Consider the following 14,382-nt stretch of genomic DNA (forward strand, 5'->3'; position numbering starts at 1 on the left):
TGCACATGAAATCCTGTGTGAGGTCGCAGAGATAGCAGAGGCAACAGCATCTAGACAATGAGACAGAACAACGGCCTTCCTGATCCACTGACTGAATAGAGTGGAGTACCTTCGGGCAGGAGCCTGGGGTGCCACTTTGGCATTTATGTAACCAAAGGAGCTTGTTAGCACTTGCCCAAGCAGGACAGAGGTTAAAGGTCTGTGTGGCCAAGAGGCTGATGACCAGAGAGAGAAACATGCGTGCTGTTGTGGCTGAGAAGAGGCACTACCGTGGACAAGAGGACTATGTCCTTAATGTTTTCTGATCTTGGCTTGTTGTGACCTGCTGACTTCCCTGATAAACCTCCATAATTGTGAATACTGTGGGTCAGTTTTGTGTGGCCAAATGCAGTGGACTGTGGAACCCAGGAGAGATGTGGAGTATAAAAACAGGCTAAAGAAGAATTACCAAAGGTTCCATGGAGATGACTCTTATCTTCTCTCCAGAGGCTGATAATGCTACCACTTAAGTGAGCCAGGGAGATGTGCAAACCGTAGACAGATGAATGAATTGTGAGCTTGTACCTAATTGTAAACCTTAACGTAAGAACAATTCATTCTTTTGATGTGGCCTACTTGATATTGCCCTCATCACATGATCTCTGAAGATATGGGTGCCACAAGGAAGTGTGGTGGAGAAACTAGATGATGCTCGGCGACCAAAAATAATAGCGTCTGGAATCTGAAAGGCTTGTCTTAAAATAAGCAGCATCTAAGTGGGGTGACCCTATGTCCACAAAGAAGGACACCAGCCTGTGTGATGCAAGGATAGAAAATAATCAAAATCCATGATCAGAGGAGGGAATTATAGGAGAGCTTAAATTCTGAGTACTTGGTTTGCAGAAGCCTAAGGATGACAGTGAAAGCCCAAAATCCATTGGTAGAGTCTCCACAGGGATTAAGCCTCCATTAGATACCCAGGAACATGGACCAGGAATGTGAGTAGTCTTCTTAAACAGAGTGCATTAGAAAAAAAAGCATTACCTCCATCCACCTGATCAATCTAGGGAGGGGCAGACTCCCTTGCGGCTTGTTTGGGTGTGTTCTTGATTCAGATCACCATAGGAGGGGTTGCTTCGTCATGAGTCATGCCCTGAATGCATTGAGGAGCCCCCTGGACCCATCTTGTAAATTCCTCTGTTGGCCACCATGTCCAGATCCCAATCATGGCTCCCTTCCTACTCCAATAATCCCCCTTGAAACCATGATATATTGATCTGCCATCAACTATGCATTTGTGAGTTTTTAAGTTCTGTTTATCAGTAAACCCTTGGAGGCCATTATAGCTTTATGCCCATAGTCTCCCTCATCTGGATAATGTCTGTATCTTGGTCTTGACCTTGTTGCAATTAAGACTTTTTTTTTTAAACGTTTTATTAGGGGCTCATACAACTCTTATCACAATCCATACATATACATACATCAATTGTATAAAGCACATCTGTACATTCTTTGCCCTAATCATTTTCTTTTTAATTTTAACAATTTATTGGGGCTCATACAATTCTTTTCACAGTTCATGCATATACATACATCAATTGTATAAAGCACATCTGTACAGTCTTTGCCCTAATCATTTTTTTCTCTTTTCTTCTTTTACATTTTATTAGGGACTCATACAACTCTTACCACAATCCATACATATACATACATCAATTGTATAAAGCACATCCATACATTCCCTGCCCCAATCATTCTCAAGGCATTTGCTCTCCACTTAAGCCCCTTGCATCAGGTCCTCTTTTTTTTTTCCCCCCTCCCTCCCCATTCCCCCCTCCCTCATATGCCCTTGGTAATTTATACATCGTTGTTTTGTCATATCTTGCCCTATCCGGAGTCTCCCTTCCCCCCTTCTCTGCTGTCCCTCTCCCAGGGAAGAGGTCACATGTGGATCCTTGTAATCAGTTCCCCCTTTCCAACCCACTCACCCTCCACTCTCCCAGCATCGTCCCTCACACCCTTGGTCCTGAAGGTATCATCCACCCTGGATTCCCTGTACCTCCAACCCTCATATGCACCAGTGTACAGCCTCTGTCCTATCCAGCCCTGCAAGGTAGAATTCGGATCATGGTAGTTGGGGGGAGGAAGCATCCAGGATCCGGGGGAAAGCTGTGTTCTTCATCGATACTACCTCACACCCTAATTAACCCATCTCCTCTCCTAAACCCCTCTATGAGGGGATCTCCATTGGTCGACACTTGGGCCTTGGGTCTCCACTCTGCACTTCCCCCTTCATTTAATATGAGATATATATATACATATATACATATACACATATATACACATGCATACACACACTTATATATCTTTTTTTTTTTTGCATGATGCCTTATACCTGGTCCCTTGGGCACCTCGTGATCGCACTGGCCGGTGTGCTTCTTCCATGTGGGCTTATTTGCTTCTGAGCTAGATGGCCGCTTGTTCACCTTCAAGCCTTTAAGACCCCAGACACTATCTCTTTTGATAGCCGGGCACCATCAGCTTTCTTCACCACATTTGCTTATGCACCCATTTGTCTTCAGCGATCCTATCATGGAGGTGTGCAGTCAATGATATGATTTTTTGTTCTTTGATGCCTGGTAACTGATCCCTTTGGGACCACTCGATCACACAGGCTGGTGTGTTCTTCCATGTGGACTTTGTTGCTTCTGAGCTAGATGGCCGCTTGTTTATCTTCAAGCCTTTAAGACCCCAGTCACTATCTCTTTTGATAGCCGGGCACCATCAGCTTTCTTCACCACATTTACTTGTTCACCCACTTTGGCTCCAGCCGTTGTGTCGGGAGAGTGAGCATCATAGAGTTCCAATTTAATAAAAGAAGGTATTCATGCATTGAGGGAGTGTTTGAGTAGAGGCCCAAGGTCCTTCCGCCACCTTAATGCTTAACCTATAAATATAGACACATCGATCTATTTCCCCATCCTCCTATATATATTTGCATGTACATGTCTTTGTCTAGACCTCCATGAATGCCCTTTGACTCCTAGCTCTTTCCTCCATCTCCCTTGACTTTCCTCCTGCCCTACTACCATGCTTCATCGCCACCTGGGCTAGAGTATACCTCTTCTCTAAGCAACCTTACCCTTGATCGTTTCCCACCAGGCCTGCCACTCCCCCTTCTCTACCATTTGGGGTCCCATGTTTTTCCCTTGTCCCTGGGTTTGTTAACACCACTTCCTTACCCCCCCTACCCCCCCACCCCAAGTCCCCCCAGAACTGTCGGTCCCGTTGTTTTTCCTCCAGATAGTTCATCCAGCCTGTCCTATTCAGACAGACCTGTGGAGTCACTAACATGCACGAAAACTAGACAGAGGAAAACAAAGCAACAGTATACAACCAGACAACAAAAACAAACCACTGACAAAGAACAGAATAAAACAGTTCACAAGAGAAAAGCTTGTAGTTAGTTCAGGGATCGTTTGCTGGCCCTTAGGAGCGTTTTCCAGTCCAGTCTGTTGGGGCACCACACCCTGGCCCCAAAGTCCACTTTCAGCATTCCCTGGGGACCTTGCCACTCCATTCCCTTGCTGTTCCGCTGCACTCCCCCAGTGATTTGCCTCGGTGTGGTGGGATCAGGTCAGGTGCAATTCCCACTCTGTGTCTCCGGTGCTGTCCCCTGTATCGCCCTTAGTCACTGAGGGGCATCATGTCTCATAGTGGGGCCAGCCATGTTGTTCTCTCTGTGGACTGGCTGCTCTACTCAGGAACATCATCATCACGGCCTGGTGGGCCAGGCTGTGCTCCACTCTCTCCTCCTGCCCCTTCATTTGCTCCCGTGTGCTCTGATCAAATATGTCCATCTCCCAGAGCTGCAGGGTCAATGTCGTCCTTTGGAACAAATTCTTTTCAGGGGAGGGGCAGGAGCAATTAAGACTTTAATGAATGTTCTTTAAACAAAGATAGAGGGTGGCAGGTGGACATATGTCTGACCTCTGACTCCTAGGAACCGTCCCTGGACACATGCGGAGTTGGGGGTCTCCTTCCCCTAGTGACGCTGGAGCATTTGTTGCTGATCCGGGAAAAAGAAGCCATCCATGACAGCCGCCCTCTCTTCGCCATCCATCTCGGTGTTGTTTCCTCGGCCCATTGTAAGGGTCTTCATTTTCTTTTGGTTCAGCTGTCATCTATACTGAAAGTTGAAATGTTTTAACTTTATCAGAAGGTGCTGCTTGTCATCATTATGTGCACCTCGAGTCAGTAGTGAGTTTTCCTCTGGTTGCGTTGCTGCATTCTTCTCACACGGCCCACGTTCTTGGATTGGTTGTTCAGCCTTAGAATGAATCAATAAGGTGAACGAAAACAACTCAGATACACACCCTTTCTCATTCTAAACCATGGACCAGGTCTTTGACCTTATTGCCACTTTTGGCTCATGATAACCTGGATGTCTGCTGTTTATAGTGCTCCTTTAACATTAGGGAAGTTATATGTATGTATGTGAATCAAAAGGGAAAAAATACCTCACTGCCATTGAGTTGATGCCACCGCATAGTGACCCTTTAGGAAGGGTAGAACTGCCCCTGTGAGTTTGAGACTCTCCCTCTTCCTCTCCCTCTCCCTCTCCCTGGAGTAGAAAGCCCCAGTCTTGCTCCCTAGGAACAGCTGGTGATTTAGAACTGCTGAACTTGTGGTTAGTGACACAATGTTTAACCACGATGCCACCAGGGCTCCTTTGCATGTATTTAGTGAGTGCTTAGTCAGTGCTGCAGTTGTGCTGGGGAAAGACAGAAAGAGGCAGATGTCTTCACAGCACTTTTTTTTCTTCCATGAAGGCAACAGGACATTGAACAAAGAGTTGTACAAGTTACTTAATTACAATTGTGGTGATTGCTACAAAGTTACTAAGGGTATGTGTGAGAGAGACCTAACCTAGCCTGGGAGGAAGGTGTGGGTCAGAGAAGGCTTTCCTTAAAATATTATGTAGAGTTGACTCTAATTTATGGCACTCGTGTGCAACTGGGCACTCGTGTGCCCAGTCTTGTGCCGGCATCGCCTTCGCTGGTCTGTTTGAGCCCATTATCGCAACCACCATCTCACTGGGAGTTTCTCTCGTTTTCACAGACCCTCCTTTTACCAAACAGGATGCCATTTTCTAGCGATTGGCCTTTCCTGTTAAACTAAGTGAGCTCTAGTCTTCCCATCCTCTGCTAGGGCGGCGTTTCCTGCTGGACAGGCTTGTTCACTTTTCTGACATCCGTGCTCCATTTCATATTCTTAGCCAGCAATGTAATTCAAATGCGTCAATTCTTCTTCTGTCTTTCTTTTTCATTGTCCAGCTTCTGCCATGGGTATGAAGTGATTTTTGGAACGGCCAGGGCTTAGCTCATCGAAGTGACATGTTTGATATTTAACACTTCAAACGAGATCTTGGGCAGCAGATTTCCCCAATACAACACATCATTTGAGTTCTTGACTGCTACTTCCTTTCGGTGATGCTTTTTGATCCAAGTAAAGGAATTTCTGACAACTTCAGTTTCTCCGCCAGCACCAAATCAAAACCAAACTCACTGCCATCGGGCCAGTGCCGACTCAGTGGCGACCCTATAGGATAGGGTAGAACTGTCCCTGTGGATGTCCCAGACTATAGCTCTCTACAGAGGTAGAAACCCTAATTTTTCTGAGGAGCAGCCGCCGGACCTGAGTTCAGCCGCCAAACCCATAACCCACTACTGCCCCAGTGCTCCTTCATCTCCGAGCCAGCCAGGAGGATTTGGGACAGGAAGGGTGATCATGCTGCTTATGTTGGCACATTTTCCTGAGATACATGTTCTAAAGCATTTTCTGAAATGGCATTTTCATACTGTCCTACTTGCCTTTAGTTGCAATCTGGTAAAAAGCAAGCAGTCATTCATTTCCCCTGTGTGCACTGCAGCCACACGGACAGTGCACCTGTTTTTGTGGTAACTCGAATGTGTCTGCAGGGAAGTACTAGGCAAGTTGGTATTAACAGGTAATAGTTTTGATATTTCTTGTCACTAGACTTGCATTTTTCTGTCCAGCGGTCATGGTGGGCGGAGGCAGGGAGCAGCCTAAAAGCTTTCCACATGTACCGGTTTTTTAATGACTTAAAGTTGCATTGATTGTAGTGAATACAAGTATCTAGTGGAGTTGTAGGTGGCACACAGCTGTGCCTCATTTGATGTCTTCTGAATTCTCTTTGCTCTGAGTAATTTATGATTCAGAGCAAGCCTCGAAATTTCTATGAAAGAGGTAACAAAAACCTATGTGCCTTGCTTTCATCCATTCTAATAGATGTTGCCAGTTCTTAACATCTCCCTAAATATTGCTTTTGAAAACAAATGATTTGGGATATGACTTAGCCATCAGTAGATATGAGGGTGATGATGTCATTCCTTGAGAAACTTGCAAATAAAACCAATGGTTAAAGTTGTTAGGTCAGGCTGAGCCACTTTGTCAAAGGGGGCAGACAGGGAGCTCCTGGGTGTGAGCGGAATCAGTCCCCATCTATGCCGTTCTGCCTTCAGGTGGACTTGGAGGCGAGTTGGAACAGGTGCATATGGCTCTTACTTAACCTTTCTTTTCTACAAGATGAGATTCAAAGCCGACTGAGGGACCGAAGGCTGAACTAGCCCTGGGTGAACATGAGTGTGACAAGGAGTGTGTGGGGAGTAGCAGCTGGTGCTATCATTTCCGAGTGGGAACAAATTTACATCAGCCCAACGGGATGTTTTGTCACCCCATGGACTGCCTGTGTTTGAGCTTTTTAAGTGCATTTGCCCTTCCTCCTCGCGCTACATGGTGTGTCTGTGTTTGAGGCACAGTAGACCCTCCCAGATACTTCGTAAATAGATGACATTGTCAGCCAATCTGATTACTTCATTCCAGAGAAGACACTTGGCTTTAGTCCCTGTTCTTTTCCATTTCATCCTGGTTTTTGTTGACTTTGTGGGGATTGATATCATCGACAGCTGACGCTTAATCACTGCGCTCTCTGCGTGAGTGAGTGAAAACCAGGGTTAGTTGGGAACTGTTTCTTTAAGGCGCCCTGGTTGCATAGTGCTTAAACATTGGGCTACTAACTGCAAGGTCAGCAGGTCAGAACCACCAGTTGCTCTGTAAAGGGTTACAATCTTGGAAAACCACAGGGTCGTTTTGGTTGGAATCTATTTCTGAGGGTAGTGGTGGTTTAGTGGTGGAACTCTTGCCTCCTAGGTGGGAGACCCAAGATCAATTCCCTGCCAATTAACCTCATGTGTAGCCACTGCCTGCCTGTCAGTGGAGGCTTAGTGTTGCTGTGATGCGGAACAGGTTTCAGCTGAGCTCCCAGACTCAGGGAGGCTAGGAAGAAAGGCCCAGTGATCTGAGCATCAGCCAAGGAAAGCCCGTGGATCGCCTTGGTCTGATGTGCGATCAGTCACGAGAAAGGCGCATTGTTTCCTTCCATTGTGTATGGGATCGCAGGAGTAGGTGACTGCCACGTTCGCTGCAACACTGCAGCCGTGCTCCTCAGAATCTGCTGCAACACTGCAACTGTGCTCCTCAGAATCTGCTTTCTACTGCCCTGTCCTTATCCACCTGCCTGCAAAACTAGACGCACCACTCCCAGAACCCTCTCCCTGCCCCCATGCCTGGGTTCCTCTTGCCTCTTCAAGAGTCTTCTTTGTACACTTTCCCCCACCTCCCAAATCTAAGTCAGGTCCACAGAAATATATGGCCTATCACCTCTTTTCAGAAAAAACAAAACAAAAAACTCAGTGCTCCCCCTGCCCTCCTTTGGCAATTAAGAACTTTTGTAATGTAGCCCACTATCCAGGATAAAGTGTAGATATCTGCTTTTGAAGCCCTCCCTCCTACTGTCCAACTGCCCACCCCAGGCCCCTAAAGGCCAGTATTGCCCACTTTGGGAACGCTAAGTCATTGGCCCCTCAGAGCTCTTTTCCTGGGCTCCACAGTGACCTCCAGCCTGTATTTCCCAGCCTCGTGGCTTTAAGTTCTCTCAAGCCTGGGAAGCCTCAACTTACACCTGAACTTTGACTGGTGCCGCCTATTCTTTTTTTTTTTTTTTTTTTGTGTTTTCACATATATTTATTGGAAAAACAGCATAAACCTTGATTGTGTTTACATATTGTAAGATTAATTCCATTGTGTCCTGGATCAAGGAAGTGCTCCCTCCAGGTCATTATTCACTATTTAGGTGCTAAGACTTTACTCTTTTCTTCTTTTACATTTTATTAGGGACTCATACAACTCTTACCACAATCCATACATATACATACATCAATTGTATAAAGCACATCCATACATTCCCTGCCCCAATCATTCTCAAGGCATTTGCTCTCCACTTAAGCCCCTTGCATCAGGTCCTCTTTTTTTTTCCCCCCTCCCTCCCCATTCCCCCCTCCCTCATATGCCCTTGGTAATTTATACATCGTTGTTTTGTCATATCTTGCCCTATCCGGAGTCTCCCTTCCCCCCTTCTCTGCTGTCCCTCTCCCAGGGAAGAGGTCACATGTGGATCCTTGTAATCAGTTCCCCCTTTCCAACCCACTCACCCTCCACTCTCCCAGCATCGTCCCTCACACCCTTGGTCCTGAAGGTATCATCCACCCTGGATTCCCTGTACCTCCAACCCTCATATGCACCAGTGTACAGCCTCTGTCCTATCCAGCCCTGCAAGGTAGAATTCGGATCATGGTAGTTGGGGGGAGGAAGCATCCAGGATCCGGGGGAAAGCTGTGTTCTTCATCGATACTACCTCACACCCTAATTAACCCATCTCCTCTCCTAAACCCCTCTATGAGGGGATCTCCATTGGTCGACACTTGGGCCTTGGGTCTCCACTCTGCACTTCCCCCTTCATTTAATATGATATATATATACATATATATACATACATATACACATATATACACATACATACACACACTTATATCTTTTTTTTTTTTTTTGCATGATGCCTTATACCTGGTCCCTTGGGCACCTCGTGATCGCACTGGCCGGTGTGCTTCTTCCATGTGGGCTTATTTGCTTCTGAGCTAGATGGCCGCTTGTTCACCTTCAAGCCTTTAAGACCCCAGACACTATCTCTTTTGATAGCCGGGTGCCGCCTATTCTTGCATCCTTTGGACTTCTGTTGCTGCCGTTGTTAGGTGCATGGGGTCAGTGTCTGGTGACCCCGTGCACAACAGAACGAGGTACCGCCCAGGCCTGCACCTTCCTCCCAATTGTTTTATGCCCATTGTTACAGCCACTGTGTCAGTCCATCGGGTAGGGCTGCCCCTCTACTTAACCAGGCAGGACGGTTCCTTGGGTTACAAATGACCCTGTTTCTCTGACCGCCCCCCGCCCCCCCACTCTGTGCTTGCTTGTTCTGTGCCTGTGTGGCTGGCCTTTCACGTCCCTCAGTGGGGAGGAGGACACACCGGGCCCCGGATGGACCCCAGCTGGTAGTTTCTGCACGTCCCCGTGCACTGTGGAAAGTGTAGCTCGGACAGGTGTCAGGGTTCTTGTTCTAACAAACAAACCTGTCTTGGAAGAAGTACAGCCACCACAATGCTCCTTAGAGGCCAGGAGGGTAAGACGTTGTCTTACATACTTTGGACATGTTGTGAGGAGGCATCGGTGCCTGGAGAAGGACAGCATGCTGGGAAAGTGGAGCAGCAGTGACGGAGAGGAAGGCCCTCGACAAGATAGACCGACGCAGTGGCTGCAGTAGTGGACTCAAACGTAGAACAGTTGCAGGCCTGGGCAGTGTGTCATTCGGCTGTACATAGAGTGATGTACGAGGCAGAACTGACCGGATGGCTCCCAACAGCAGCAACATTCTATCACGGGGCAGGGAGGTATAATTCAGTCTGTAATGTGATCTGTCAGCAAATCGTGCTGCGCTGTATTAGAATCCTCTCCCTCCATTGTCATCGCACCTGGGTGACACCAGAGTCCGTATTGCTGGTTTCTCCTCTTTCCTCCAGTTCACATTCTTCCTGTCCCAGAACTCCTCAGGCCTGTGCGCCTCCAGTGAGTGGGTGCTGTGTCCGTATTGGGGCCTTCTGTGCCAGGCTCCCTCCAGCGTGGGCTCTTCTGGCCTCAGCGCTTTCTTCTTCCTGCTCCCTCCACTCTCCTGCCAGTTCCCTCTGAGCCTTTGCACTTGCCCTTCCCTGAACTCTCTTTCTGTAAATCAACATAACTGACATCATTGCATGGACTTTATTATACTGTCCTCCCTCATCTCCAGGTCTCCTCTCTGATGTCTTCTTCTCAGTAGGATCTTTCTGCCCATCCTATTGGAAATCACTTGCCCCCTACACTTCTTGTCCTTCCTCCCTGCCTAATTTTCTTAGCTGCTGGACAAGGAATCTTGGTGGCATAGTGGGTTCTGCATTGGACTGCTACCCTCAGTCAGCAGTTCGAAACCACCAGCCAGTCTATGGGAGAAAGATGAGGCTTTCTACTCCCATAAACAGTTACAGCCTTGGAAACCCACAGGGGCCAGTTATACCTTGTCTTATAGCAGTGGTTCTCAGCCTCCCTAATGCCGCGACCCTTACAGACAGTTCCTCATGTTGTGGTGACCCCCAACAAGAAAATTATTTTCGTTGCTACTTTGTAACTGTAATTTTGCTACTGTTATGAATCGTCATGTCAATATCTGATATGCCGGGTATATTTTCATTGTTACACATTGATCATAATTAAAACATAGTGATTAATCACAAAAACAATATGTAATTCGATATTGTAAGATATTTGTTTCTAATATCAAATAAATAGAATTTTGTCTTGCAGCATGGTGTAGCGTGGGTCACAGTCTTCACGCCGGGTACTCATCTGTGGGCATATCTGCATGTAGGTGGACCCGCCTGGAGACAGATAGAGGAGCAGTGTCTCGGTTCCTAAGGCCATTGGAAATATGTGTTTTCTGATGGTCTTAGACGAGCCTTGTAAAAGGGTCACTCAACCCCCGAAGGGTTCATGACCCACAGTATGAGAACCACTGTCTTATAGGATCACTAGGACTTGGAATTGCCTCGATGGCAGTGAGTTTGGTTTATGGCTTGGTGGCCCTTATACTGTCTGACCAGTTTTGTTCCAGCGGGTTCTGACACCTGGTGAACTGCGTGTGTGTCCGAGTTGAGGTGGGCTTCATTTTCACGGGGTGATTTTTGGGAAGTACTATATCTCTTCCACGGTGCCTCTGGGTGGAGTTGAGGCCCTAGTCGTTAGGTGGGCAGTTTAGCCTGTTAACCATTTGTAACATCTACATTCTCTGCATCATGCTTATTCATTTTACTTCTGATCTGACTCCCACACTAGACTATACATCTTTTGAGGACAGGGGCTTTGGTCCCTTTGTTCCACTGGGGAAATAACTAAGCCCAAAAGAATGCCTACGAGGCACCAGACATTCCATAGCATTTGTGGAATGAATGAAAGAAAGAATAGGTTGCTAAAATATTTCAGTTGAATTATTTGATTTTATAATAAATAATTGCTTACTTATCATTTTGTGGGGTTTTTTTTGTTTTGATTTTTTGTTAGCAGCCCTGGTGGTGCAGTGGTTACACATTGGGCTGTGATACACAAGGTTAGCAGTTCAAAACCACCAGCTGTTCCATAGGAGAAAGACAGGGCTTTCTACTCCCATCAAGAGTTACAGTCTTGGCAAGCCAGGCAGGGTGCAGTATAGCACCATTGAAACATACAACTTTCCTCTAGTTCTGTAATGCTTCCTATCACCCACTATTGTGACCCCCAATTTTAGCTTACAAATCTGGCTAGACCAGAGCATGTACATGGGTACAGATAAGAGCTTGAAACACAGGGAATCTGGGACGGATAAACCCCTCAGGACCAATAATGAGAGTAGTGATACCAGGTGGGTAGAGGAAGGTGGGGGGAGAAAGGGGAACTGATCACAATGATCTACATATAACTCTCCCAGGGGGATTGTCAACAGAAAAGGGGGTGAAGGGAAACATCAGTCAATGTAAGACATGAAGAAAATAATAATTTATAAATTATCAAGGGTTCATGAGGGAGGAAGGAAGGGGGACAATGAGAAGCTGATACCAAAGGCTCAAGTGGAAAGAAAATGTTTTGGAAATGATGATGGCAATAGATGTACAAATGTGCATGACACAATGGATGGATAGATGGATTGTGATAAGAGTTATACAAGCCCCCAATAAAATGATTTTTAAAAAAGTTACTGTCTTGGAAACTCACAGGAGGCAGCTTTACCGTGTCCTCTAGGGTCAGTATGAGTTGGCATTGACTCAGTAGCTTGGAGATTAGCAGCCCACCCGTAACCCACGGTGACACCAAGGAACCGGGAAGTACTTATCCTAAGGATCCCTGGTGGTCCTGTGGGTGAGAGTGGGGCTGCGAATAGTAGGATCAGCTGATCAGCCACCCTGGGGGAACGATGAGGCAATCTGCTTTCATAGAGCTTCCCAGCCTCCGCACCCCGACAGGGTGGCTGTGAGGTAGAGTCAGCTTGATGACGATGGGGTTATGGGATCACAGTGGCATTTTAAGGACAAGCATCGACCCTTAAATGTGACACTAAGGTGCAGCCTCTCCATTTCTGTTCTGATGACACAGGACGCCCAGGGTGCGCTGATGCAGTGGCTGGAGACCCATGCGGGTCCCGAAGGAGTCATCACGTCCAGCAAGTGCTCCCTTCAGTTCGTTCCCTCCTGCCCACCCGCCACGGAGATCACCGCGGCCTCTCTCCCTGTGGTTACCGACGCTGAGCACTTCTCATCGCAACACTTTGACTTGGAGATCTATCGGCACAACCTGCAGACACAGCACCTGGGCAAAACCATTCTCTTTGCTGAAGTGACGCCCACCACGATGACCCTCCTGGACGGGTGAGTGCTGAGCGACTGGCTAACCTGCTCACCGGGTCTATTAGGGTCTCTCCACTTCAGGAATCAGTGGCGGGGAGGGGACAGAGTCACATAGAGCAGTGCATTCTATCAGCCTACCTACCACCAAGCGGGGCATAGCAACCCTGTTACACCCTGGAAGAGTTGCAGTGTAGGAGAGAAGTTAAATTCAGTTCTCGGATCTGAGAAGCATTGTCTTTTGAGGTTCGGGAGGTGGCTTTACTCTGGGATTCACCCTATAACCAGGCCTTTCAGGACGCCCTTGGAGAAAGAGTAGTAAGGGGAAATGTTTCACAGGTGACGTTACCGCTGGAAAGCAGGTTACTGTGCTGCTTCTGTAGTGTTGGAACCGTTGTTGGACATTCAGTTTAGGGGGTTTGTAAGGGTGTTAGAATAGCAAAATTGACTGGTGGGGAAGCTGTGTTAAATGGAAGTGATTACAGAGTATTCTGCAAACCTGTCTTGTTAGGGTCCCACCCAAGACATTTTTAAGCACTCTGGAATCCTGTGTGATGTTTGGAATGCAGTCCTATTGACAGTTTTCTTTTTCTGTCCTTCTGTTTCATCGACTCTGAGTGCAGGCTGACAAATCAAAGCAGATGAGGGGCATATTTTAACCCCCAAATGAATCAGTGTCAGAGAGTAATAGGCTTAGGTTCTGCTCAGATGGTTTGAGATGATAGAGTTAGGGAGAGAAGAAAAAAGAACATCTTCCCTTGACATCAGGTCAGGATTGAAGGACGAAGGCCTGGAAAATCGTTGGAGCCAGAGTTTCTGGGATGGAATCTTCACATGTGGGAGTGCGGGTTTGAACAGATATATAACTCAACACACGGTCATACCTTGGCCTTCCTCCTTATGACGAATTCTGGGATTTGGTAGTGTGTTGATGTAAGATGAAAATGCAGCGTTAGCACTTTCCTGACTCAAAGGAATTGCAAAGGCGGTTTCAGTGGTCATGTGTCCATGTGTAGAGAAGCATTCCTGTAGGACAATGGCAGAGCGAGTGAGGGAGGGGCAGTAGGAAGGAGAAGGAAGGAAGGAACTAGGAGTTCTTGCCTGGGTTCATTCAGGTTGTCAGAGGCACCTTTCCCTTCAGTGATCCCTGCCTTTCTCTCCAGTCCCCAGAGTAAAAGAGAAGCAACCTGTTCCCATGGAGGGAACAGTCACACCTGGACCGAACAGGTGTCCTTGTTGCTGGTTGCTATCCGGCCAGCTCTGCCTCATGGCAGCCTGCCTTAGCTGGAATTGCAAAACGTTCGTGAATTGACTGACGAGCGAGCCTGTGATAGTGATATTTTCTAAGTAACGAACCAGACCTGTATTAACAAGAGGATTTGGGGGTATAAAGTACAGGTAGAAAAACATCAGCACTCTCGGCTATTTTGTTGTCTCTGTTGTACGATGGTGAAGCATATTGTTGTGGCGGGGCAATCTAGGAAAACTGGAGCCCTGGAAGCTTACATAGTGGAGATGTACTGGGCTGCTA

The 14,382-nt window shown here is 47.1% G+C and overlaps 1 protein-coding gene across 4 annotated transcripts in view; it reads left to right on the top strand.

Annotated features, from left to right (window-relative positions):
- The window catches only part of HLCS (holocarboxylase synthetase), a 319,509-nt gene that overhangs the window by 174,807 nt on the left and 130,320 nt on the right, over positions 1–14,382 (top strand). For all 4 annotated transcript variants that reach the window (XM_075542309.1, XM_075542308.1, XM_075542305.1 and 1 more), the window contains one exon: positions 12,604–12,875. In XM_075542309.1, the coding sequence (XP_075398424.1) occupies positions 12,604–12,875 (272 nt within the window). The remainder of the gene's footprint in view (positions 1–12,603; positions 12,876–14,382) is intronic.

Source organism: Tenrec ecaudatus, chromosome 2 (genome assembly GCF_050624435.1).
Source record: "Tenrec ecaudatus isolate mTenEca1 chromosome 2, mTenEca1.hap1, whole genome shotgun sequence".
Classification (NCBI taxonomy): domain Eukaryota; kingdom Metazoa; phylum Chordata; class Mammalia; order Afrosoricida; family Tenrecidae; genus Tenrec; species Tenrec ecaudatus.